General features: G+C 48.1%; 1 protein-coding gene across 7 annotated transcripts in view; it reads right to left on the bottom strand.

Moving 5' to 3' along the window:
- The window catches only part of MTSS1 (MTSS I-BAR domain containing 1), a 163,008-nt gene extending 139,839 nt beyond the window's left edge, over window positions 1-23,169 (bottom strand). For 2 of the 7 annotated variants that reach the window (XM_029222972.1, XM_029222974.1), the window contains exons 1-2: window positions 22,525-23,155; window positions 1,834-1,895 (exon numbers count right to left, since the gene is read on the bottom strand). In XM_029222972.1, coding sequence (XP_029078805.1) covers window positions 1,834-1,895; window positions 22,525-22,596 — 134 coding nt within the window. In that variant the 5' untranslated portion in view covers window positions 22,597-23,155. Of the gene's footprint in view, window positions 1-1,833; window positions 1,896-22,524 lie in introns of all 7 variants that reach the window. The other 5 variants (XM_029222975.1, XM_029222976.1, XM_029222971.1 and 2 more) reach the window with 4 other exon arrangements.
- Window positions 23,170-26,361: the final 3,192 nt, after the last annotated feature.

Here is a 26,361-nt window from a genome sequence, read left to right as displayed (position 1 = left end):
TTGCCTCTTTTACGGTCTTATCCTTATGCACTCCCTAACACAGAAAATTAAACCATGTGCTTGAGGCTCCTATGGTGCTCTCAGCCAGGTACTAGTAGTTTAACAAAATAAGGAAACGGTCCCTGCCCTCAGGAGGCCTACGTATTGTTAAAATATATATATATATATATATACATATATGGTACTTTGTACCAGTGGGGATAAGATTGCTTTAAGTATCACTCTGTATGTTTAAGACAGCTGATCAGTTAATTATTTTAAACTTTAGCATCCTCATTGGTAAAAGGGGAAGAGCATCTTTTCCTTGGTCAACCCTGAAAACCTGTCAGACAATTAAATGAGGCTGGATAAGAAAAAATGTTGGAGGAGGGGTTGGACTTAAATGTTTTACTGTTTTACTACAGGAGGTGACCTCCTACAGGATGGAGACTAACCTATTTGAAATAAATGATGATAGCGGCAGAGCTGGGGCAGAGGGGTTTGGATATGATCCAGGATAAAGTAATCAAAGGTTCGTAAGCAAAGAAATGGTAAAGGACTTGACAAGTGGCAAAGGGGCCATAGTCTGGAGCCCATGGTCCATCTGGATGCCCACTCATGGATCTGGAAATCCCAGGCCCCATGAAGCTGAATGATGGGCAGGGAAAGTTCCACGTCTCCCAAGTTCTTCTCTCCTTATCTGCTGGGGAGCCAGGGAATGCCCAGTCCTATGGCTAAAGTTCCGGGCAGGGACCCCTGGTGCCAACAGGTAAAGTCCTAAGAAGCCCATGTCATTCCTCCCTCCTCTGTCATCCGCATGGCTTTTTATCTCAGAAAACACCTACCTGCTTTGTCCTCTGGAAAACCATCCCCATACATCCAAACCAACCAATACGCCGTGAATAGGGGTCGTGAAAATAACTGCTTTTTTTTTTAATGTCCCAACCCTCTTGAAGCACCCTCTAAGTTCAATCGCACCCCTCCCCTCACTGATTTCAAAAGCATATAGCTTTAACAAGAAGATGTTGCCGTATTTTCTATTTCATATGAAATGATATATTAACAAGCACAAGATGAGGCAATAATAATAGCCCCTTAGAGCACATCAGCATTAGATCCTGGTTTTTAAGCAGTTTTATTGAGACATAATTTGTATACCATAAAATTCACCATTTTTAGGTGTATAAGTCATCAATTTTTCAGTAAATTTAGAGTTATGCAAACACCACCACAATCCCATTTCAGAACATTTCCATCACCACAAAAAGGTCACTCATGCCCATCTGCAGTCAACCTTCTTTTCCACTCCTAGCCCCAGGAAACTACAAATCTACATCTGTCTCTACAGATTTGCATTATCTAGACATTTCATGTAAATAGAATGATACAAACTAAGTTTTAAACTCTATAAGGGTAGGCAGTAATCAGAATGGACTGTGGAGCCAGACTGCCTCAGATCAATTCCCTGCTCTGTCATTTATTAATACTAGCTGTGTGACTTTGGATAAGTTATTCAGCTTATCTGTGCCTCAGTTACCTCATCAGCAAAATAGGGTAACAAGACTCTTTATCTCTTGGGGGTGTGAGATTTAACCTGGCCCATTCTTACCTTACATATAATACTTCATCTGACTCTCAAAATTCCAGTGGAAGGAGGCAGAGCGGATATGAGTTTAATTTTACATACGGGAATCAGAGGTCAGGACGCATGGCTAGTAAGTGGCAACGCCACTGCATGCTCCTCTATCTGCAACACTTCCAAAACTAACGCTAATTTGCCTCTTGGGTCCATCCTATTCCATCCTTTGTCTAAGGATGCTGCCGCTTTCCTAGGGATGACATGCTTCTACTTACCGAAGCTGGGACTGTAGCTTTCCGGCTTTGTTTATGAAATCTTCCCAAACTGGATAGCTCCCCTATAACAAAACAAAGCCATACGTCAGTAAGTCATGCTGTGATAGACATCTGATGAAGACACTGACAGCACACTCAATTCCAATTATACAGAAAACAGTATATGCTCTCTTCCTTTGCAGTCTATGACATGTTGCCCAGATTACTGTACATACAAGTGTATTAGCTCAGAAATGGGTTATGAATGTGCTCAGTCCCTGTGATGCTGTAAACACTACAGATACCAAGTGGAACAAGTTTGGCAGAATCTAAGCCATATATCGATGCATCACTTTTTGAGTCAACAGATGGGTGGGTCCAAATTCAAGATATGTAGACCATTTTCTACCCTGAACCACCTGATCATGGCTCTGGCTCTTCTCACCCTTATCCCAGAAGGCAGGGAGGGGGGAACCAGAGTGACTGAGGCTCCTCTCCAGGAGAGGAGACTACTGGGAAGCATTATTAGACTAGCAGAATCTCAAGGTTGGGAAGTTACCTGAACACAGCTGCTTCAGCTGATGGCCTGAGCCCAGCACCTACATACAGCATGCTTACAGGTGGTTCCCCAGCACATTGCAGCTGACAGGGAACTCATCACCCTCCACGGCAGCCTACCTACAACAGCCACCCTGTCCTTTAGGTCCACGCAGCCCTAGTTCTAACCTTCTAGGGATCCACAGAGTTAAGATCAATCCTGCTTCCACACACACATCTTTTCAAAGAACGGAGGATAGCAGTACATTCATCCATAGTTTTCCTTCTTTCAGCTCCCAGACGGAATTCTGTGTCTACACGGGCCCCTGCCTCACATCCCCACAGCATCTTGGGGACACTCCATCACATGTCTCTACTTTTCTTCTAAGTATGGTGCTCAGACACTAACTCAAAACTGCAGGCGCAATTCTGATGGGGGCAAACTAGGGCGAGGGGCGGTTACAGCTGCAGGCTAGAATGTGAATGTTACGAACCCTGACAAGGTAAAAATAACGTATGACACCTCTTGATTTTGTCATTAAGGAGAGGGGATGGGAAAACTATAATGAAGTTAATCATCTCATCTTTTATTACAGAAGCCCCATCAAAATAGTCTAAAACTGAAACTGACCTAAAACAATGATTTCACCTTCCTAATGGTTTTCATAATCTTTTTCTCTTATGCTTAGGAGCACGGTTTCTCTACCTTGCCACTACTGACACTTTGAGCCAGATAATTCTTTCTTTCTTTCTTTCTTTTGCTGGGGCGGGGGGGCGGGGGAGGGGTTCCTGTACATTGCAGGGTGCTTCGCAGGATCCCTGACCTCTATTCACCAGATGTCAGGAACATTCACAGATGCCACTGGATGTGACAAAATGTCTCCAGACACTGCCAGATGGCTCCTACAGGGCAAAGTCACCCCCAGTTAAGAACCACTGCCTTAGAGGAATGTCTGAGAAACTGATTTCTTCTAGTGAAGAAACAGTTATCTGAAGTTCTGCAATTTCTTCAGTATTACTTCACTTCAGTTTCAATTCTTCCATTCAGTGAAAGTAAAATTAAATATATTTTTATTTTGAAAATATCTTGCATAGAACATGTTAATAAAAGTGCCCATTTATACATTTCTCGAGCTATCAAGTCTGTCTGAAAATGTGCACAGAGACATCTGGAAAACCGTCTACCAAATATTATAATGGAATATTTCTGGGAGCTAAGATTTGGACCAATGTGCTGTTTTCTTGTTTGTACTTTCCTCCATGGCCATAGTTTTGTTTTTTGTTTTTTTTAAATAAGGGTCATGTATCATTTTTATAAAAACAATGAAGTCATTACATTAAAAAAATTTAAGATCAAATTAGCATTTCTGGCAACAACAGCACCGTGAATTTACAATCCACCCAAACCCTAAAGTCTGTTTCGTGCATGCTGCTAGATCACAACCACCAATTCTGCATTTGGCCATTTGGGACCTGCTTCGCCCGACTGCAGGTGCTGGATTTATTCCTCCAAGCGGCAGTGTGCTCCCAACAGGACACTGGGCTGCACCTGGCCAGGGAAGCTGTCTGGCTGGCTACTGGCAGAAGTCCTCTGGCAGCTACATCTGAGCTACTGACACCAACACCCATGCACAGGTCCTGTCCTCATCTGCTAAACCACTTCGCCTCCATCCCATCTTTGTGCCCCAGGGGGTCTCTTCAACCCAAAAGCATAACTTTATTTGTGTTGAACGAAACGTTGTGAGGGCTCAGGCTACCTTTCCAGGCCCATCAAGACACTGTGGGGAATCCCAAGTATAGCGCCTAATTAATATATTTACAATTTTCTTATCAAGTCCTGGTATGAACATGCCTTCTACATTTACATCCAAGTAATTAAGGGTAAAGGCTGAGATCAGAGTCCTCTGGCTGGTCACTAGAGATCTCTGTCCAGATGGAAATCAGTTAAGCATCCTTAAGGGCACAAGAGCGCAACTAACCAATCACAGCCTCAGCTAGGCACCCCTTCTCTTTCTGGTCCACAAGACAGTATGAGAAGCTTTATGAAAGGCCTGAGGATGTTCAGAGACACGGACCATCAACTTCTAGCCAAAGGAACCATCATCGCTCATCTGCACACAGGACACGAGAGCCAGGTCCTCCTCTCCCCAGCTGCAGCCACTCCCATCCACGGAACCGCCGAAGAAGGTCACTGAGATGATCCATAATATTTCTTAAGAAAAAGGTGAGGGGCTTCCCTGGTGGCTCAGTGGTTAAGAATCCGCCTGCCAATGCAGGGGACAGGGGTTCGAGCCCTGGTCCGGGAAGATCCCACACGCCGCGGAGCAACTAAGCCCGTGCACCGCAACTACTGAGCCTGCGCTCTAGAGCCCGCGAGCCACAACTACTGAAGCCTGCGTGCCCAGAGCCCGTGCTCCACAACGAGAAGCCACCGCAAGGAGAAGCCTGCACACCGCAACGAAGAGTAGCCCCCCCCCTCCCCCCCGCTCGCCGCAACTAGAGAAAGCCCGCGTGCAGCAACGAAGGCCCAATGCAGCCAAAAATAAATAAGCTAATTAAATTAAAAAAGAAAAAGGTGAGGCACATTCACTGAAAACACGCCAGAATGGCAAACGGCCTGCGCAGGGAGCCCCAAATCCTGAGTTCTAGCCACAGCGCTGGCAGTAAATTATGGGGGGTAAGTCACTTGACCTCTCAGGCCAGTTTCTTATAATGATCAACAAAAAAAAATGCATAATTCCATCACTGTTATTGAACACTGACATCACGGAACACTGAAAGAATGTTGGGAAGGAATAAGGAACACAAACTCCAGGGGCCCATCTCCTGGCTAGAATCCTAGCTCTCCCGTCTGCCATGGGACATCGGGCAGGTCGTCCGACCTCTGCCTGGGTAAGTCACCACTGCCCAGGGCTGGTGTGAGGAAGAAATGAAGTCAGACATCTAAAGTGCTCAGAGCAGTGCCAGGCACTCAGTAAGTGTCCAGTGACCTTTGACAGGATTGATCCCAGCGTCTGCAGGCTCCCAGGAATCTCCTTCGGGATGCTGGAAGAGATGTTTAAAACTCTCAAGGTCAGATGGTCCACCCAGGCTGGGATCCCTCATTCTTAGTCCTAAGTACAGTTCGGACTGTGCATCTCACTATGAGTTCACCATAGTTAAAGCAGACACAGAGCATGGCAGTGGGACACACAGTGTCAGTCAATGTCTCTGCCGTTCCCAAGTACATGGCAGGTGGAGTACTTAAACCCCAGATGAATGTGCCTGAAAACAGCTGCTCAAACCACTTTCAAAACTACTTATCTGCCCCCACTGGGAGCCTCATTCCAGTCTTTACCAAATTAGCAACAAAAGGAGGGTCCCCGCTCCAGTTAGGGGGTACAGCACCCAGCTCTCTGCCTACGAACACCCACTCAGCCAGAAGAAGGCTGCCAACCGCAGCTCTCTCCCCACTTGATGATATTTGACAGTCTCTCAAAGAGTGTCAGGCCCACCTGTTTTAGGCAATATATAATTTAATGGATTCTTTAAAAAAAAAAAAAAAAAGAACTTCTAAGAACAGAAGACAAAAACCTCCTTGTTGAGAATTTTTTTTTAAGTGTATAAATGTTATTAAAATTTAAAGGCAAGGTGATGTTGGGTTGTTTCAGATTTTTTTTTTTAAAGTTTCTTTCAAGGAAAAACAAAAAGTTTCTACCCACCTGAAAGTTTTACTACAAAAATTCAAACGCTTGGAGGAAGTGAGGAAGGAGGGAGAAGGCACCCGTAGGAAGATAAAATGGTAATTGAGAGAAAAAGCACTGGGTTGTTCTAGACGACAAGGCTGGGCAAAGGGGAGCAGACTCAAATTTCAGAAGAAATTTGCCAGTCGAGACACTGTGTACACTGAGAATCCTTTCAGAAAGCAAGTCCAACGTGGTCCTTAATTTTCTAATCTGCACCGCCCACCAAGAAGTCCCAGAAAGCTGTCTCCTGGGGCTATGTGTCTGGTGGGCTCTATTCACCATGCATCCCCAGAGCTATGAGAAAGCCTCAACACAGACCCCACTGCGGAGTTCAACAGAGAACATGGAAGGGTTTCACAGCTTTCCAGACATACCAAAGTCAACGAAAATAAGACACCCACTGAGCGCCTGGGCTCTGCCAAGTCCAAAGTCACAGGTGAAGGGAAACAGGCTCTCCTCCCTCTGGAACCCTCTGAATTTCTTTGGAGAGGCAGGCAGGGAGGTTGTGAAGCCCTGACAGTTTGTTGAGAATAGAACTCAGATCACACAGGGTTCTGGGAGAATGGAAGAGTTCCCCGTCAAAGCTGGTGTGTTTACAAGCACGTGGAGGGGCTTCCCTGGTGGCGCAGTGGTTGGGAGTCCACCTGCTGATGCAGGGGACGCGGGTTCGTGCCCCGGTCCGGGAAGATCCCACATGCCGCGAAGCGGCTGGGCCCGTGAGCCATGGCCGCTGAGCCTGCGCATCCGGAGCCTGTGCTCCGCAACGGGAGGGGCCACAACAGTGAGAGGCCCGCGTACCGCAAAAAACAACAACAACAAAAAAAAAACCCAGCAAGCACGTGGAGGGCTCTCTGCATCTAGCTGCCTGACCGTCTCCACTTCCCTACAGGGAGAGAGATGGGGCTTCCCTGAAGACGGGCTCTAACTCTGCAGCCACCAGTCGGGGCGCCCACCACACAGCCCCTCCGAAGGCTGTTCTCTCATTCTAACCTCCAGGGGGATTCAGCGATCTGGAAAACTCCTACTCAGCCGTCACCACCCAGCTCAAATGTCACCTTTTGCAGAGTATCCTGGGACCCACCTGCTTCCCTCATATCACGCAGTTGGCCATCTCTGAGCCTGAGTCTCCCCCGCTGAACTGTGGGCTCAAGGACAGAAAAATGGAGGGAGGAAGGAAAAGCATTTCCGATAAGAGGAACAAAGACAGGGAAGCAGAAACAGCACAAGTGGGCTCCTCCAAGGGACACCGGAGTGGTGCATTTATGCTGGGAGAAGCAGGAGATGGAAGGATGGACAAGGGGACCATGGGCGGCCATCCAGGACAAGATCCAGGGTTGAACTACAAACGGGGCCTTCATCCAGATGGCGAGTGACATAAATCCCAAACCAGCATGGTGACAAGAGAAGCTGGCTACCGCATCACATACCTGATGGCAGCCTGGTCCCTTGGGGAGTGGGGAGGAGAATGAAGTTATTCTCTTACTTCTGACGGAAAAAGACCATCTGATCTCCATCGACTCCCCAAGAGTTTGGTGGCCACCTAAGCAAACATGCAAGCGGGCTGCCCTGCCTACCCTCAAGGTTGAGCTCCAAGAACACCCCCGAGTTCCTGTCCTCTCCTCTGCTTTCCCCACAGCCAGACGGCTGGGCAGGCCACTTGCCTAACCCGAGTACAGGGCTCAGCCAGTGGTCATGCTGACTGGGGGCTCTGCTTTGCTTTGCTTTGTTTTGTATTAAACAGAGGCCTGGGATGGCATCCCACACACGGCACAGCAGAATAAACTGCGTGTAACTCATCAGCCCGGCTGGTTAACGATGCCCCATAAATAATGCAGCAACTGCCTCTCCCAGCCCCACCGCTGTGACAGCAGAACCTCGGGGCACAGCTGAGGGAATCAGACACCAGTGCTGCCACCTGGGGAACAGAGAGGAGCCGGGAGCCTTGGTGAGAGAAGGGACCGTCTGAGAGGAGCCAGAGACTGGAGGGGACTCTCACGAGGAGGCAGAATTCGGCTCAGCTGAGAATGAAACAGGGACCAGCGGGGACAGGCTATAGGGAGTCAGGTTCCAGCTCAAAAGTTCCAGACAGAGGCTGGCTCACCAGTGGTTATGGCTGATGAGAATCCAAGTCTTGGATATACGACTGGACAGGTCATCTCCCAAGCCCTTCTTTTCACCTTGACAAGCATCGCTGTCACCACCATCATCATTAAGCATCACCATGTTCTAAACGGTTGCTAGATGCCCGATACATAGATCAGCATTTCTCCAATGTTAACTTTCATATCCATCACCTGGGGATCTTGCAAAAATGCAGGTTCTGATTCCCTTGGTCTGAGGTGGGGCCTGGATGTTGCATATTTAATCTGAGTAAGGCCGAGGCTGCTGGTCCACAGGCCACACTCGGAGGAGCACAGCTTGATACACACACTTATTACCTGTTCACAAAAACCCAATGAGCCGGGTGCTCCTAATTATCTCACAGCTGAAGAAACCAAGGACCAGGAAGGTTGCATCCTAGTGGTCTAGGCTGAAACTTGATCCTAAATCTGCCTGACTTTGTGGCCCAAGCGCTGCCCTGATTCTGCTAAGTGCAAGCAGCAAGATGCACAGACCCAGCCTCCCGGCCCAGCCCCAGGGCTGCAGAAAGCCACTCAGTAGGCAGGCTGGGTCCTGCTTTATACTGGGTTCAGTAGGAGCCCAGACAAAGTAAAGTGGAGACCAAGGGCTCCAAACACATAACCCCCGACTACAACCGCAAAGGCCCTGGACAAGCTGTAACATCAACCTAGGAATGGTCAAGATTCTCAACCATGTGAAAAAGAAAACACAAAACAAAGAAAAGCTCTTTGTGCAAAAAACGTCTGATAGAAATGCACGGGAAATGTTCAGTCACCACCATTAGCAGTGTGATTATGGATAATTCTGTTAAGTCTTCAGGTTTCCTGTGGATACCAGAACTGATCTGCTTCTCCCAGGAGGTTGGAGAGCCTGTCTGGAGCATCTCTATAGGCTGCTGCCACCACCCCTGCCACCGGGTCTCTCCCCAGGGTGGGTGTGAGGAACGCAGTCCATATCATCCCTCTCCTTCTTCTTCTAGGGACACCCCTTAGTGACCTCAGGCTTTAGGGAAACGAAAAGCAAAGCTTCAAGAGGAAGTTTCTGACCAAAGCAGGAGTGCCTCTGGACTCCATGCTTCTTGAAGCACAAGGCAGGAATGTGCAGCTTCCAGAAGTGGGTGCCTGTCACAGCTTTGTCCCCAGAGCCATCCTTCCCCACCCCATCCTACAAGATGAAGGGCTCCCAAGATCCTCTGATGAAAGGCGCTGCGTAAGCCCAAAACCATTCCTGGGCTTTTATTTTCTGATTGGGGCTTGCCTAATCCACTAATTATCCCTGTCCATCAAGTGGATGGCAGCCACTCGGATAATCAGTGGTTGCCTCCTTGCACGCCCACCCTCACCCACCTACTCAAGCTCACCAGCAATAAATATGCCTGTGAAAAGGACCTTACAGCTCTGTGCACACTTCGTGGGCACTGCCACCTTCCACTAAACAGATTTCCCCTTCCACTGAACTCCACAAGCCCCAATTCCCAGCCGGGCTATTAGGAATGACACCTGGGTGGGTACCACAAAAAAGGGCCGTGTTTGTTACTTCTATAGTCATTGCCCTTTTTTAGTGTCATTCCACTGAATGTCCTTCTCTTTGCCTGGATAGAGGGCCCTGATGGGCAGTCTAATCCAGTGTCTAAAAGGATCAGTGTGGTCTAGTGGGTTGAGTCAGGCTGCCCAACATCAGATCTCCCCACTGGATACCTAAGTGACTCAGTTTTCCATTGCTGCTCTGTCTTCATCTGTAAATGATAGCCTCGGTAGTTCCCACCTCAAAGGATGTTAACGAGAGTAAGTGAAAGAATACGAGGGCATAGAAGGATGACTAGCACTTAGAAACTTAGAACTCCAGAAATGCCAGCAACTGCTATTTTAATGAGTCAACATACAAGGCCAGCCACCCTGACTGGGACATTTAATGAGCACCTACTATGCACAGGCACCGGGGGGGGGGGGGGGTTAAAACAGGCCAGAGTGTTGAGGAATGCTGCTGTGAAAGCCACCAATCCCAAAGCCTTCGGAGGGCACCACACTTCAGATATAAAGCACTGGAAGGTGGGGTTGGTGCAAATTTCTGGAGGGGGGTGATTCCTCACCGAGGTCTTAAAGGACAAAAGGGAATTTTCTGGGCCAAGAGGAAGGAAAGAAAGGACAGGAGGAAGCATTCCCTGCAGAAGAAAGAGAATTAGCAAAGGATAGGAAGTATAGAAGACTATGCTACATTCAGACATGAGAGTCATTCTGTTCACCTGGAACACATCCAGGGAAGGTGTGATCTGGGGGGCGGGGACAGGGTGGGAAGAGCAGGGAGATCCTTCCTACTCACTTCCTGAGCTGCAGAGGAGGCTCTTGGTGGCTCAGGGGGGCCCAAGAGCCACCCCCACTTCTACTTACTCATGGTACACTCCCAGCACGACCTCCCAGAGACTCACCACCGGGGAATGTCTGTTAAACCTGCAGATGCCTGAGCCCCGCCCCAGATCTGCACAATCAGAATCTCTGGGGGTGGGACCCAGGGGTCTGCATTTAACACATTCCCCAGGGGACACTCATGCTCTGATGGCTAAAATCACATACAGATTTGAGAATTATCGCTCTAGATAAGATGCCACATCCCTCTGAAGTCTTGGATGCTGTGGTGTCAGCAATTTCTCAGTCCTGATGTTCAGACCTTGCTCCTTCAGAAGTAATCCCTGGGGATAAGCACTTGCACATGGGAATGTGAACTCATACACATTTTCTGAAAGGCATCTGGCAATGGGTTTCAAGAGCCATGAAAGTATGTACCTTTGACCCAGGATAAATCCTTCTGGGGAAACCACCAGTGTAAGTCAACGTGTAGCTACAAGGATATATTCACTGGAGTGCTGCTTATAATTAGTGAAAAACGGGACACAGCCTAATCACAAATCAGTATGTAACTGGCTCCCACCTCAGGGCCTTTGCACATGCTCTTCCCTTAGCCTGGAACATTCATTATTTCTCTAATATCCACATACTTCATAAGCTGTTGCTCAAATGTCACCTTCTCTGTGAATCCTTCCCTATTTAAAAACTGCCACACTGGGTCTGCTTTATTTTTTCCCATTGCACATATCCTTCTAAAATATAACACAATTGACTTATTCAGTTTGTCTGTCCCAGACCCCCACCCCCCCTCCACTAGAATGTAAGTTCCAAGAGGGCAGAGATCTGTGTCCATTTTATTTACTGCTGTGTCCCCAGCACTTAACACAGAACCTGGCACACGGCAGGTCCTCAAATGTGTGTCAACTAAATGAATTAACTACAAACAAACAAAACAATGGACCACCACACAGCCATTAAAACTGACCTGGCTTCTAATTACACGCACAGAAAGCACAAGTGAAAAGCTCAGTGTTAAAAGAAACTTCTGGCAGGGCACAGGCCGCAAGAGCCTTCATCTAAAACGTGTGTCCATAACCCACTTTGTAATCAAGTGGTTATGGGTGACTTTTATTTTTTACTTGCCTGAGGTTTTAGTTTTCCTTTCATTAACTTTCTATTACTTACATAATCTTGGAGAAGTAATCCCTCATGAAATGCTCTCAAAACATTTGCTAATGCTTTATGCTAAATGTAGACGAAAGCTCTCTCCTTGGTGATTTAATTAGGGTGTCCCTAATTAAGGCCAGCACAACATCAAAGAGGCCAGGTTCCAGGGGATCCTTGCTTCAGGTCTACTCCCGGTTGCAAGATGATGCCCCTCCCCCAGCAGCAGCTCAGATCCTCCCAGTGCCCGGACGCCAAGGGCCTGGCCATCAGCTAGCTACTCCTGGCCCTGCTCCCCGCTACTTGCTTCCTATTGGGGTGCTTCATCCAATTATCCAGGCCCCAGATCACATCCTGCTGGAGAGCTGGCTTTGAAGGTTCAATAAACAATCACTTCAAAACAAAGAGGGACCATTAAACCAAACTCAAAGACTTCCTTAGTGGCCTCCTCCTCAGCTGCCGGAGCTGCCGGCCGGGCTGGGGCAAGCTGGGCCTCAGAAGCGAAACTGAGGTCTCCCTGTGAACTAATCTCGAAGCCTTTCCAGCCTCCTACTGCACACAGCCCCCTTTCCTGAGGTGCAATCGTGTGGGTTGCAGAGCCACTACTGGGGCGACCCTGACAGAGGGGGTTTCTCCAGCAAAACAAACATACGTCATGTGGTTGTCACCTCGGACAACTGTGTCAGACCCTTGGGAACCACACCCCGCCTGCCCCCCACATACTTTCCTCTGCTGACGAATCAGCGGCCCCCGGCTGAGTCTACCGCCCAACAACTTCATGTCGTTGGCGGGTCCAACTCCTTTTGAAATAAAGGGAGGCCTCCTGGGCCTCCTGAAGCAGCTCAGAGGACAGCCTAGATTTTTCTTGCTTTTTCTGGTTCATCCTGAGTCCTAAAGCTATAGGTAGAATAATCTTCAAAGTAATTGATAACATACACCCATTATGGAATCTGAAAAGGAAATCCTAAAATGCTGAGAGAGACAGCTCAGCACTGTGGATTAAGGGTACAGACTCCGGAGCCAGACTACCTGGGCTCAACTCCCAGTTGTACCTCTTGATAGTTGTAAGATGGGGGCAAATGGCTTAACCGTTCTGCACCTCAATTTCCCCATCTGCAAAATGGGAATTATAGCAGTAATTCCCTCACTGTTAGATGGACTAGTATTGAATAACTACCTCATTGGGTTGTTGGGAGGATTAAGAGTCTTTGTAAAGCACTAGAATAGTGCCTGGTTGTACCATAAAAATGCTTGTTAAGTAAGTAAAATAAAACTCAGGTCTCAGCTTGGGGGTCACCCGTATCAAAAGCCTCCCCCTGATTCTGTCTTCCTACTCCAAATGAGAATCAGAGGCCTTCCCCAGGCCCCCCTCAAACTCTTGTGCTGACATCTATCATGGCACAGATCACACGGATTTCTAGTTACTTGTCTCTTCCTCCTCTAGACTAAACAATTTTCGGGCAAGGTCATAGGTGTATCTCTACCCCCCAGCAGTGCCTGGCCCAGAGCAGTCGTCATATTTGTTGAGTATGTATACTGTGTTCTCTCAAATTATTTACACGCTGAAAGCTGAAAAGCGTTTCACTCTTGTCTATTGCATTATCAAAGTGAAGATATATGTTTCTTATATTTTCTGAAACATCTGAGTGTCGCTGTCAGCAGGGTACTCTGCTGGAAATTACTAGATTGGTTCCGATAGATACCTAAGAGAGTTTTATTCAGCATTCATTTTGTGCTAAGCCCTTTACATATATTTTCTCTTTTAATCCTCCACAACTTTAATAGAAGAGTATTACTCTACCCATTTTACAGGTAAGAAAGTTAAGTGTCAAGGAACAAGAGTAACTTGCCCAGAGTAATAGAGCTAGGAAGTGGCAGAGCCAGGCTTCAAAGCCCAAGGGCAACCACTTAAGGTAGAATGTAGTAAGTACTAGGTAGAATCAACATGAACTTGGAAAAATGCCCAAGGGCATCTGACCTGGTAGGCAGACGAGGGTCCAGAAATGAGGTAACTTTCTGGTGAGGCCTTGAAGGATGAGAAAGATTTCGATAATGCCGAAAACGGCACAGAAGCTCTTCCAAGCGGGACAAACAGCAAGAAAGAGGAGCACAGGATGTGTTCAAAGAAGCCAGGGAATCCAGGCGGGGAGACACTGGGCACAGAGCAGGTCACTCTGCTGGGCCAAGTCACAGGTGGTCCCCAAGGCCTGGCTAAGACAGGTGGGCCATATTCAGCAAGTAGGCAGGTAGGAAGAACCCAAATATGGCCAAGTCTTGGGAAGGGACAGAAGCCAGTACGAAGCTGCTGCTAAAAGGCAGACTAGAGGCAAATGAGGCACTTCTCTGGTAGTCACTCCGGAAAAAGAAGGAGCGACTCAAACAAGGTGAACAGAAAAAGATGGCCCTTATGAAGCAACTCAGTCTCCCCTTACACTGGTGTAAACATCTCTAAACGGTTTTTTTCTTTTACGCATTAAATTAAAGGCCCTGAGGACCTCCGCCAGGTACACAGCCCTTCCCTGCCTTTATATACAGACAGAGGGTTTGCAAACAGAGAAATGCCAATAGGCCCTGCTGAGCCAGATGAGGTTATAATGAACTCAGGAGTGATTTACTCAGCAAGAAAAAAAAAAAACTAAACTTCTCCATTTCCTGCAACTTCACTGCAAGCTCTAAATACAGCTCAGTAAAGGGTGGGGTCATGTTTGCCCTAAGAAGTGGTGGAGATAATTACTGATTTCAAAACTTCAGAATACTTCATTCCCAAATCTGCAAGACAGAAAACAGAAAACAGCAGCAGCTAACATCTGAGTGCATGTACGCCAGGCACCGTGTGAAACCCTTTACAAGTACGATCTCATTTCAGAATCCCCCCCAACAACCCTATAAGATGGGTACTTTATGAGACCCATTTTACAGAAAAGGAAAATGAGGCTCAGAGATGAAGAAATTTGCCCACAGGATTTAAAACCAGACCTCTCTGACTCCAAGGTCAGCAATAGCTCCAGAATTTCTACAGGAGGGGTTTAGGGGCAGTGATGTGGCCAGGAGGAAACAGAATGTGGGCAGGAAGCCGTGTTGCCAAGCAAGCACACTGTTTTTACTTAGGTGGTATGTTATAGATCTGCACTGTCCGATATGTAGCCACTAGTCACATATGACTGTTTAAACTTAAACAAATTACAAGTAAATAAAATTTAAAAATCAGTTCCTCGGTTGCACTAGCCACACGTCAAGTGCTCAAAAGTCACATGTGGCTAGTGGCTAATGTATCTGACAATTTCCATGACTGTAGAAAATCATGCTGGACAGGACTATTACAGATCAACTAAAAACAGCCAAGGATTCTAAAGATGCTTTTTCTGTTGTTATTTTCCAATGTGTTCACTTTAATGTTGTTTCACTAAAAATTTATTCTTATTTTTAGTAACTGTAGTAAATACACATAAAATTTACCATCCTGAAGCCCAGTGGCGTTAAGCATATTCTCATTGCTGTGTGACCATGTAAAGATGCTTTTACTCAGACTTAGGCAAGACTGAGAAAACACGTTGAGGGTGCTTAAACTATGTATAGCTGGGGGTGCTTTTAAAAATCCTAATGTCCAGGATGTACTCCAGAAGCACTGAAACAGACCCTCTGAGGAATTAGGGTCCAGGCATCAGTGTCTTATGGCTCCCAGGGAATCCAATGCGCTCATCCCTGTGACCATGCCCATTCTACCAAAATGGGCACACCTGCCCAGAACTGCCTCTTCCTCCTCCAGCCAGACCCCCGTCTGTGGGAGGTGGCAGGGAAGGGAGGCCCAGGCAAAACCTTCCATCCACCAAACCAGTCATCCACCTCCAGGATTCGGGAGGCAGCTGGTGCTGACCAAGCTAATACTTTCACTACTGTCCAAATTCTTTGAGGAGAAGCAAATAAAAAGACACACAGCTCAAAAGGCACCCCACTGATTTTTTTTTCCACCCACTTAAACTAGACAGGAAAAGAAAAACCACTTAGAAACTATGACCAAGGTCATATATGCCAAGAAATCAGCACAGAAAGGAGGTTTTTTGGCAATTCCATCAACTTCCCCAAACACAATCTTGCAATGGTTCGATTGACTCAACCCAACTCGAGGGTGACCGGGAAATAATTAAATATGGAAAGTCCTTTTACAAGAGTGTTCCAGGGCTGGACATAATATGAGTTCAAGGCAAGGAGTTCTCTTTGAGGAGTAACTGATCTCCGGGTGAATTTGTTTAATTCATATAATTAGGGGGACCGATGGGCATAGTCACCCAACCTTAGGGACCAATGGGCTCCCCAGACACATAAAGGCAGCCCTCTGGCCAGTCACGGAGAAGACTGCAGGTGCTTTGTATGGGGACAAGGACAGAAGCCAAGGATGGAGGTGACTTTCCTCTCTGCGCACCCAGGGGAAGGAGAGGAGAGGGGAAAGGCAGGTTGTCTGTCAGAGAAGATTGGTAAGTGGGAGAAGGAAGGAAGCCACAATATGTCGATACATCACAAATTAAACCATTTCCACAAAAGTGACAGCCAGATGGGAGCTGTGCACCACCCCCACCCCCAGAGTTCTCCCAGCATCTCAGCTCAGGCTCACACCTCCAGGCTGCAGGCACAGAGATGTGACCTTGATTCCTTCCTTGGGCCTCCTGCAAGACTCAGGCAAGTAAAATGCTGTGGAAATAAATCCACAGCCCCCTCTCTACCTTAGGCATGCTCTAAAGAGCTCCAGCTTTAAGGTCAAATAAACCAAGGTCTGAATGCCAGCCCACCTCACCACGGCATTAAACAAATTACCGACTCCAAGCCTCAGTGTTCTCATCTGTAAAGCGGGGATGATGGTGAGGATGACGGGAAATCCTGGCGCCCAGTAGATTCTCACCGAGTCCCTTGCTGCCCCCTGTTCACTACATGCAATGATTACAGAGCACCTACCACGGACCAGGTGGCACCAAGAGCATCTTAAATTGGGAAGCGGCAGACGACACAGCCCCATGCCAAGGTCTTCCCTAGGCTAAGAGGTGGGAAACATTAATAATGGGTGGGCTGCTCTGGAATCTACGCCGGGTGGATTTTGGTTTTGCTTTTGGAGGGGGGCTGTATATGCATATGTGTATATGTGTGTTGCGTGCGCACACACGTGCGCGCGCACAACACACACTCAGATGCAGCCTTCTGCATTCTCCAGCTCATTCGAGGGAGAACCTTGGCAGTCAAATACAATGGGCTTCCTCAATGCTCATCCAATTAATTTATTCCATTTGTCTCTCTGGTTTGCTACTTAATAAGGCCGAATCGGCAGTGCAATCTGCAATCTGAGTTAAACGGCTTCAGGCATCGGTCGGCTCCCTTTCAGGAGTCCCAAATGCGTATTGTCTGCTGTCCTAGGCAGCTGAATCTGTCCTTTGGCTTTTTTTTGGTTCAGGGAGAGGTATTTCTTTGTTTTTGCAAAGGTGTGGGTTTTGCAAAGGTGTGGGTTTTAGGGGAAAGTGTCCTGAAGGCGGTTCCAAGAAGTAATGGCAAACTCAAAATGATCTCATTTTTCCATACCCGATATAAACATCTAAATGGTCTTGCTACAGAAGGATCTGGCCAGCTCTCGACCGTCCCTAGGAAGATGGAAAAAGCCTAGATGAAAATTATAGATAAAGCACCTAATGGATCAACAGTTTCAACCTTTTCACCCTCCAAGCATTTTAACCTCAAGTGAGCTGGCCAAATGGACAGGCATTGTTTTCACTTTTTCCTTTTCCCTCCCTCAAGAGGCAAAAGAGTTCCGAGGCCAAGAGGTCAGCAGCAGAGTGTGGGTGGGACATACTTGTGCTAAAAACTTGTTCACTGTTTCTCTGAAATTCAAATTTAACCAGGAATCCTGTATCTTGACTTGCTGATATCAAGCTCGGTGCTTGCAATGTCACTGATGCTCAATCAATACTATAGGATTATGAGTTCACGTTACTCTCATAAAGAACTAGGTGATAGCTGAACCGGGCAAAATTCAAACTCAGCCTACCTTCCATGCAAACCGTGACTGCGAATGACCTTCTCTCTCCATCTGGGGCATTACCAACTAGGATCTCAGAACGTAAACGTTCACAGCATCAAACAACAATTTGGTTAAATATGACGTACAAGGGATTTTCCCCACAGAGACACTCAAGCCAAGACCAAAAAAAATGACTTCTTCCCAAACCTCGACAAGATTTGCACCTAAAAGCCCCCAAAGATTGATCTACAGAGAATAGGCCCTAAATCTCTCAACAGGCACCATTCTGGGCAGTTCCCTGCCGCTGGTTTTATGACATCTTCACTTCTCCTTCTTCTCCCACAGGCCTAAACTGAGGAAGCTGTAAAAGCCTGGACAAACACAGCCATTTGCTAAGAGAAAAGGCAACATGGGGCCCATCTGTACTTTACAAGGGCTTTGCTTGTCTACCTTTGTGTGTCACCGTTTACAGAGCAGCCTGCCTCCCTCAGAGCACCTGGCCACTGGCGGAGGCCTTGGCTGGGTTTTCGCTACCTTCCTAGAGAAAACTTTTTTTTTTTTTTTTTTGAAAAGTCAAAAGGAAGGCCTGCAGGGGCTGACGGATGTCCCTCCCCAGGCTGGACTACCAGCCCTTCCTTCATGACCGCCATATTGAATTGAACTGGACAAGCAACTCTCCAAGGGCAGCCCTTGTGGATCGCTAGTTCCTCACAGCCCAGCAAAAGGCCTTCCACACAGCAGGCCCTCAATAAACACCGAGGAAGTGAACCCCTTGTCTGACAGACACCCCAGAGCCAAAGCAAAACAGTAGAGGTGAAAAACAACCCTGAAATCATTATCCAGTGCTGGATCCACTGCCCACATTCTTGATCTTGTGATAAGTAAGGAAAAATATCATGACATGTCTTTGAACCACAAAAGATTTCCATGGAATTCAAGAAGTCCCTTAAGCAGGTCTAATTTTAGGTAGAACTTAGGAGAGAGGATACTGGTGGCAAACAGAGGTGGGGGGCGGTGGAGGAAAACTGAACAAGGCCCCTATTCTGCTCGGCACAGGTGCTGGTAACAGGACACCCCTGCCTCAAGTGAGACGTGGGGTGGAGAATTCAAGGTGTGCTTGGGTGTTTTTTTCACCCCCAGTCACATTATACAACCCCGAACACACTCTCCAACCCAGTACAAAGTTCTCCCTGCATCAGGCCCAATGCAGCTCCTGACATGCTGATTCTTGAGCAACAAGGCTGAGGAAAATATTTGATTTTAGCGTCCAACTATTTTTTTTAAAACTAAGTTAGTTATTAAAAGAAGACAGGCATCTACAGGCTGAGCTGCCCTCAAGTTTGGCCAGGGTCTCCTGGTCTTAAAAGCTCTCCAAACATCACTAAATTCTACATGCTGGTTCAATTACTTAACTAAAAAAATTTAAAAATACAAATATCAAATCAGCATGTCGTACACGCGAAACTAATGTCATATATTCATTACAGCTCAAGTTTTAAAAAAGAAAAAGTAATGGCACAAATCTGCTGTTTGAAGCATTAGCCTGTCTTTCCCGGGACTTGGAGAGAAATTCCAAAAAGATTCCAGGATCTCCTTAACGCAATCAACAGTGTTTAAACATCAGAAGTCAGTCATCTGGCCTTCCACAGTCACTTCCAAGCTACTGTCCCCTAAACAAACTGGCGATGGGCCCTTGCCTCCAGCCACATGAATCCCTAGTCTCCCCTTCCCTTTGGGACCAGCTCACTCCAGACAACCTGATTTATGCGGACGGCGGAAGGGCAGCCAGTAAGCGATTTTGCACACCACCATTCATTAGTGACCACCAGAGTAGGATGGAAGAAAGGAAAAAACCACAGGGTTTTCCCTCATCAAGGAATCAATAAGTTATTTAACAGCTGTTGCAGGATCCCAATGGAAGAAAAGTGAGGGTTTCTTCACTGCACCCGACCCCCTGAAAAGGATAAAACACACACCCTGACAGCCCAGGACTTAGCCAGATGAAAGATCGTTAGAAGAATGCACAAAGAATCCTCTCCAGCTTTTCCATGTCTTGAGGTTCTTTGGTTTGGGAAGATGGATGGTGCTAGGCCTTGAAATTACTCCATTTTTTGTTGTTTTCTTTTTTTTTTTTTCCAAAGAGGAAATTGACTCCCTTCCTGTGCTGCTGTACATTTTGGAGAATCAAATGCTACTTTAAAAAAAAAAAGTTTTCCTTACCCTTTCCCCCCCCCCCCCGACTCCAATAACACTTCTGAGCAAATAACCTGAAAATGTTCTCAAGATGGCATTCCAAATGGGTTTCCAACATTTACATGTGTCCTTCATAGCCAACAGAAAGGGAACCAAAGGCGTCATAAACCTATCATGGGAGTTCAAGGAAGTGAAAAGGAGGATAAGCAGGTCCTTAGAAAGACAGCCCATTTCAGATATTAAAAATTGACTTTTGTTGCTGGTAACTCCATGCATAAGCATACTATACACTGCTTATCCTAAACGCCCAAATTTTAAAATTCCCTTTTAAAATGTCACTGCCATCTACTCCATGAAGAAGCCTTTTAAAAAGAAAACTCCACGAAAACAGTCTTAAGCATAAACAATCTTGGAAATTAGACACCGCCCCTCTCTTTTTCCTTCTTATCTCTCTATTCCCCAAAAGTCTGAAATTCTGCAGACCCCAAAGCATGTTTTCATCTTCCACTCCACTTCGCTTTTAAAATCTCTGACTGCCAAAACAAAATAAACCTTTAAAATAAATGTCTTCCCAACAGGATGTTGAACAAACCCAACTCAATTCAAAGGGAAAGAACTCATGAACCACAAACTATAGATCCAGCACTAAAAGGGCATTAAATAAGTATTTTTAACTGGAATCCTGGGGAGGGAGAAGCATGCCACCTTAGCACCCACAAATCCCCCAGGCAGAAAGCGCTGCAGGACAGTCCCGGGATGGCAGGTAGAAAGCATTAGGGCCTACCTTCAAGTGAGTTACTTTCTGAAGGGCTTTGAGTTCAAACCTGTAAATTGGAAGAACTGAGCCTAGATTCTGGATTAAGGAACAAAGAGCAAGGAAAAAACTCCGGATGTGAACACTCTGGGACTGCAGTGGGTCGATGGGTTAGGTCACTGGGTTCTTGTTACTACAGAGGGACTGGAAACATCCATTTCTCCCCTCCAAAAAAACACAAGCAGCTCTCCCAACCCATCTCGAATTCTTCCCCTGGTGATCAGAATACACGTGTGCCTCAAACCAAATCCTGTTTGATTATAAGGCCTATAGAATTTCAGTTAACAAGAAAGACCCCAGGGTCTACAGAGGGAACACCGAGCTTTGTCTCAAAAGAGCACTTCAATTATTCAATGTGGATTGGGGGCAAAGGAATGAAAGGGCTGTCTTTGAACAGGGAATAATCCATCTAATTCCAAGGGGTTGGATTAGAGGCATTCCTCGGCAAGCAGGGTCCCGCTGAAGATAAGGCTACACGGATGTCAATTTCTGACAAAAGGCACAGGCTCTGGATAGGGATTTCAAAATGGACAAGACCAGGACAGAGGCACCTGGGAAAAAGTTCACCCCGGGTGAGGTGGCAGCTGGTTCTAAGAGGGGGAAACAGGCCATGACAGCTGAGCATTCCTTCCCAAAGTCCATCTCCGAGGCCGAACCCTCTCCAAACCTTACACTTCAACAGACAAAAGCTCCCGCAGGCGCCGAGGCAGCGGCTGAAGAGGGGCTGTCCACACCCACCCGCTGCACAGCTTTCCAAACCTGCCCACTCGTTTTGGAAGCCGAGCTTTCAATTAAACACCACCTCCCCGGATCTGTTGAGGCAAACTGGGGCTGGGCTACAGCCAAAGAGAAGCTCCCTAAATACACATGAAAAAAAATCCGCCCACCGCCCCCAATTCCCACCTCCAGCCAGCCCGCTCGTATACATTTCCTTTGGATTAGTAACACAGGGCCCTGGTCTATCTCTGTGCACAGAAAATCCACATCCAAGGATCAGGTTATCCCCAGTCCCACCCTTCGCAGGAAAATGCCAGGGTGTTGTTCCCCGCCCCCATCACACACACGCGCGCCCGCGCGCGGTCGGACACACACACTGAGTCTCCACAATCCTTCCAAGAGAAAACCTGGAGTCTGTTTGTGCTGGGTGGCTAGGTGATACAGTTGTTTAAGGTGCCCCAGTCTGGACCTCAGGCTGGGAGCCTCAGCCAGGGGAAGTGGGGTCCCCGCAAAACTGCTCTGGGAACTTCTTCTCCGCGCCCCGGGGGAGGGCCGAGGGGAGGCACGCACTCCTTCGCCAGCTTTGGAAGAGCCTAATTAATACCTAATTTGCTCAGATCTCCCCCAGGTGGACCTGAAAGCCAACAAGGGAGAGGGAGGTCCCTCCCAGTCTCTCGAGTCGGGGGGCTCCTTCCCACGGCTGGGAAGAGCCCCCGCCCTGTACCCCAGGGAATCAGTTGTCCGCCCAGGCATCCAGCCTCCGCGGGTCGCGGACACTCCGTCCAGCGACAGACAATGGAAAACTTGGAGCCGCGGCCCTGGGCCCCCAGGGAAATGAGACGGTGCCGTCCCCTGGGACAATGAGCGGGGAGAGGTCAGGAGGCATCATATACCCCCAGAAAAGCCGCCCGCCCGGTGACCCAGCAGAGCCCGGAGCGGCGCCCCGGTGAGCAGGTGACACCCGGGCCGGAGCGCTGCCGCAGGTGGCCGGAGGCCACGGCGCAGGCAAGGGCCGGGCGGCTGGCCCAGGGCGGAGGCGAAGCCCCGTGGCGAGGTCAGTGCGCGGCGGCCGCCGCCGCAGCCGCGCCCCCAGCGTCCTACCTTCATGTCGCTGATGATGGTCTGGAAGAGGCCTCCGAGCGCGCTGCATTCCTTCTCAATCACAGCCTCCATTTTCCCGGCGTCGTCAGGGACAGGACACACACTCGGGGCTGCCTGGACTATGAGCGGGGCCGAGGATCGCTCACCCCGGGAGGAATTTCAGCCTCAGAGCGACCCACCGCCGACTCGCAGCCTCTTCTCCACAGAGGACGAATGCCCGAGAATCGACTGTTCTCTGCCCAAAATAAGAATAATAATTTAAAAAGCCAAACCGCTCTGTAGGGCGCCTACATGCAGCGCTCAGCTCCTGGCCTTAAAAATGCCCGGAGAAGACTGACAATCAGGCCACCACTGGTGCCGACGACAGAAACGGCAAATCCCATCTTGAAGCAGCGAAAACCACCCGCTGACCCAGGGCCAGCGCCATTTAAAAATGCAAGATTTTCTAATTTAACAAATGTTTTTGAAATTAAACAAACAAACAAAAAAACCGCCCAACAGCAGAGCGGGTCTGCTCGCGGAGCCCGGATCTGTTGCTCGCAGCCGCGGCCGCCGCCTCCTTTTCAGTCCTGCGCGACCGGCCCCAGCGCTCGCTCCTGCTCGGCTCCCGGGGACGTTCGCGGGGGCGCACGCGCGCTCGCGGCCGTGCGTCCGCCGCGGAGGCACGGGGAGGGCGCGCGCCCGGGGCCGTGAGGCCGCCGCACGCGGGCGGGGCAGGGAGCGCGTGCCCGCGAGGCGCGTGGGGCGCCGGCTGCAGAGAGGAGCAGGCAGGCGCGCGGGCGGTGCGGGGAGGATCCAACCCCCGCGCGAGCCTCCTCCGCGAGCACCACCCCCATCCCTTGGCCGCGGGTCGCAGAGCCGAGAGGGCGTGTCAGCACGCCGGCTAGGCGAGCGCCCACCCCACAATGGCTGCGAGCCCCTGCAGCCGCCGACCCCCGGGACTTGCACGGTGGCACGCTTAGCGCAGTACCTCGCAACTAGGGAGCAGTCGGTAGGGCGGGAAAACTACCGCTGCTGCCGCTGCTGCCGCTACTACTGCAGGCTTCTGAGAAGAGGCCGCTTCTCTGATATCACGACTGCAGCGCCGAGTCACGATTGCAAACAGCCAAATACGTAATTAAGGAGAGTTCGGCGACGTATCCCGCAGCGGCATCCGAGTTCAATAAAGTTGCAGGATGCTGGGAAAGTCGATTGATTTTGCCCTTGCGAAATAAATGGCATTAGAGCTTCCGTGTACTGTTAGTCAGTTTATGGAGATGGCTGACTGCCCGTGACTTGGACGGTTGTTTTTCAGGCGCGCTGAGGGCATCGGGTGGTGGTGTCACTACAGAGAGCCCTGTTGGGAGGTTTAACCTGAAAATAGCACAAATGGGCCCAGGTTGATTTTGAGGCTGGTGGTTTGTTTTCCCAGCTCCACCGCCTAACTGCACAGCCGGGTCTCATTTAGATCAACATCAAATAGGCAAGGAGGAGGGGAATCAAATGAGCAGCTTTTTTAAAGACCTTAAAACGTAAGCCCCCAACTCTGGGCTGTTCCCTTGACCAGGTTCTGTGCTAGTGTCTCCTTATTCTGATGAGACTCAGAGGAGTGAGACCCAGTTCTCAAGAATTTTCCAGCCACTGGCTGCCTGGAACTAATCCAAATCCACCAGATAAAGTACAACAAGCTGGTCCTGGTTTTACTTCTTGCTGCTAGACCACAAGAAGTGCTAATCTTCTCCCAAAGCTCATTGCGCTTATGTCCCAGACCCATCTTGAAACAACTTCCCAAACACAGGGTGCGGACGACTTAGCTTCACAACATGTGGTTTTAGAACAAAAGAAAAAGCTTAGGTATTTAGGTGTCTGCAACCCAATAAATCCCTGGTACACTGCTACCACCCACAAATCCAATGCAATCTAGAGCTGTTAAAACAAGTACAGACCAAGGAGGTACAGTGTACACTGTGATGCTGGCTTACTTTGTATGACCCTTTAAAAAGGACATTGAAAAACCAGCACCTGTTTGGGGACCAGCTGACCCTTTGAAGCACAAAGCAGGACAAAGGGAAATAGCTGGGGGTAGTAACAAAAAAAACCAAGTGCAAAGGCTGTATAGACTCCTATCAGACTCCGCAATAGGAAAAGGTCTGGCTTTGAAAACTGCATGAACCAAAGAGATGCATGGAGGCAAATATCACAGCTGTGGAAGATTATTTTCCCCTGGGCCACTCTGCCCCACTCTTAACCACAACCCACCTCTCCATCCCTCTTCTCCAAATCATGAAGTGTTACTTCTGGAATTAACTGTTCTCTTGGGCAACCCTGCTGCTCATCTGGATGCATAGCCTCATCTTCACCTTGCCAGTAACAGTGCTTGACACATAGTTTGCTCTTAATCATGATCATTATTATGATTTTAATACTCTCGGTATGACAGTGATCAGGATCACTGCTTGTAGAGCCAAATGGCCTGGGTTCAAACCCCAGTTTAAAACCCACTAACGGTATGGCCCATACTAAGTGGGCCTCAGTTTCTTCATCTGTAAATGGGGATAAAGATAGCATCTACCTCATAGGGCTGTTGTGAGTTTTCCCTGCACTAATATATATAAAGCACTTATACCAGTTCCTGGCCTATAGTAAAAAGCACTCAGTAAATCTCATCAACAGAAAAAGATTCATTGCAGCACCATTCACAATAGCCAAGATGTGGGAACAACCTACATATCCATGGCAGATGAATGGATAAAGAAAATGTGGTCTATACATACAATGATGTATTAGCCTTAAAAAAGAAGGAAATCCTGTGGTATAGAACAACATGGATGAATCTTGAGGACATTTATGCTAAGTGAAATGAGCCAGTCACAGGACAGATACTGCACGATTCCACTTATATGAAGTATTTAAAACAGTCAAGCTCACAGAATCAGAGAGAGTAGAATGGTGGTCGCCAGGAGCTGGGGGTGAGGGGATAGGGGAATTTCTAATCAGTGGTCATGAAGTCTTAATTACACAAGATGAACAAGTTCTAGAGATCCGCTGTACAACACTGTGCTCATAATTAACAATGCCATATTGCATACTTTAAAATTTGTCAAGAGGTTAGGTCCAATGTTGTGTTCTTATCACAATGAAATAAAAATTTTTAAAAGATGTAGGGACCAGGTCAAGGTTCATCCCAGCCCTGGTCCTAGAACGCATGACACATGCCTATAATTTTGGCATGCTGTCCCGCTGACATTGCTAAGGGCCTACTATATACAGTCTAGGTGTTTTACCTGTATTATATCTAATCCTCCCCACAGTCTTGAGAAGGAGGTTGTCATCCTAGCCTTCATTTTACTGTTGGAAAGTGACAGGCAGAACTCTAACTCTGTTTTTCTGACTCCCATGTCTGAGGTGTCCCTTCTACCCAATCTCCAACCCTCCTGGGATAGGGGCCCCATGCCTTAGCCCAAAGATGTTGTGTCCTGCTTTCCTGCCACATGCCTGCATCTAGATGCCCCGAACCCCCAACCCTAGCAATGTTTGCCAAAGCTCACCTCTCTTGCCTCCTTATTCTTTGGCTTTACACTGGCCTCGGGCCTGAGAGGCAGGCCCTTCTCTTTCATGAGTAAGTGAAGCGTCCAAAATCACCTTGAGGGGGAGTCTGGGAGTGTTCCATGAGGCAGGAAAGGCCTAGAGGTGGGATGACACTTGGCGTTTTTAACAAAGGGAGTCTGGTGAATGGAGGGATTTTGAGCAGAAAAATGACAAGGTCAGATTTACAGCCCCTACGTTACATTCTTTCCCCATGTTTGAGCATCTCTCTAACTTTTCCTCCTTTCGAAACACCCAGCACTCACTGGGCAG

Source organism: Monodon monoceros, unplaced genomic scaffold, assembly GCF_005190385.1.
Source record: "Monodon monoceros isolate NGI ecotype Baffin Bay Population unplaced genomic scaffold, NGI_Narwhal_1 Super_Scaffold_14, whole genome shotgun sequence".
Classification (NCBI taxonomy): domain Eukaryota; kingdom Metazoa; phylum Chordata; class Mammalia; order Artiodactyla; family Monodontidae; genus Monodon; species Monodon monoceros.
Note: the sequence above shows the minus strand (reverse complement) of the source record. Positions and strands in the feature narration are given on the sequence as shown.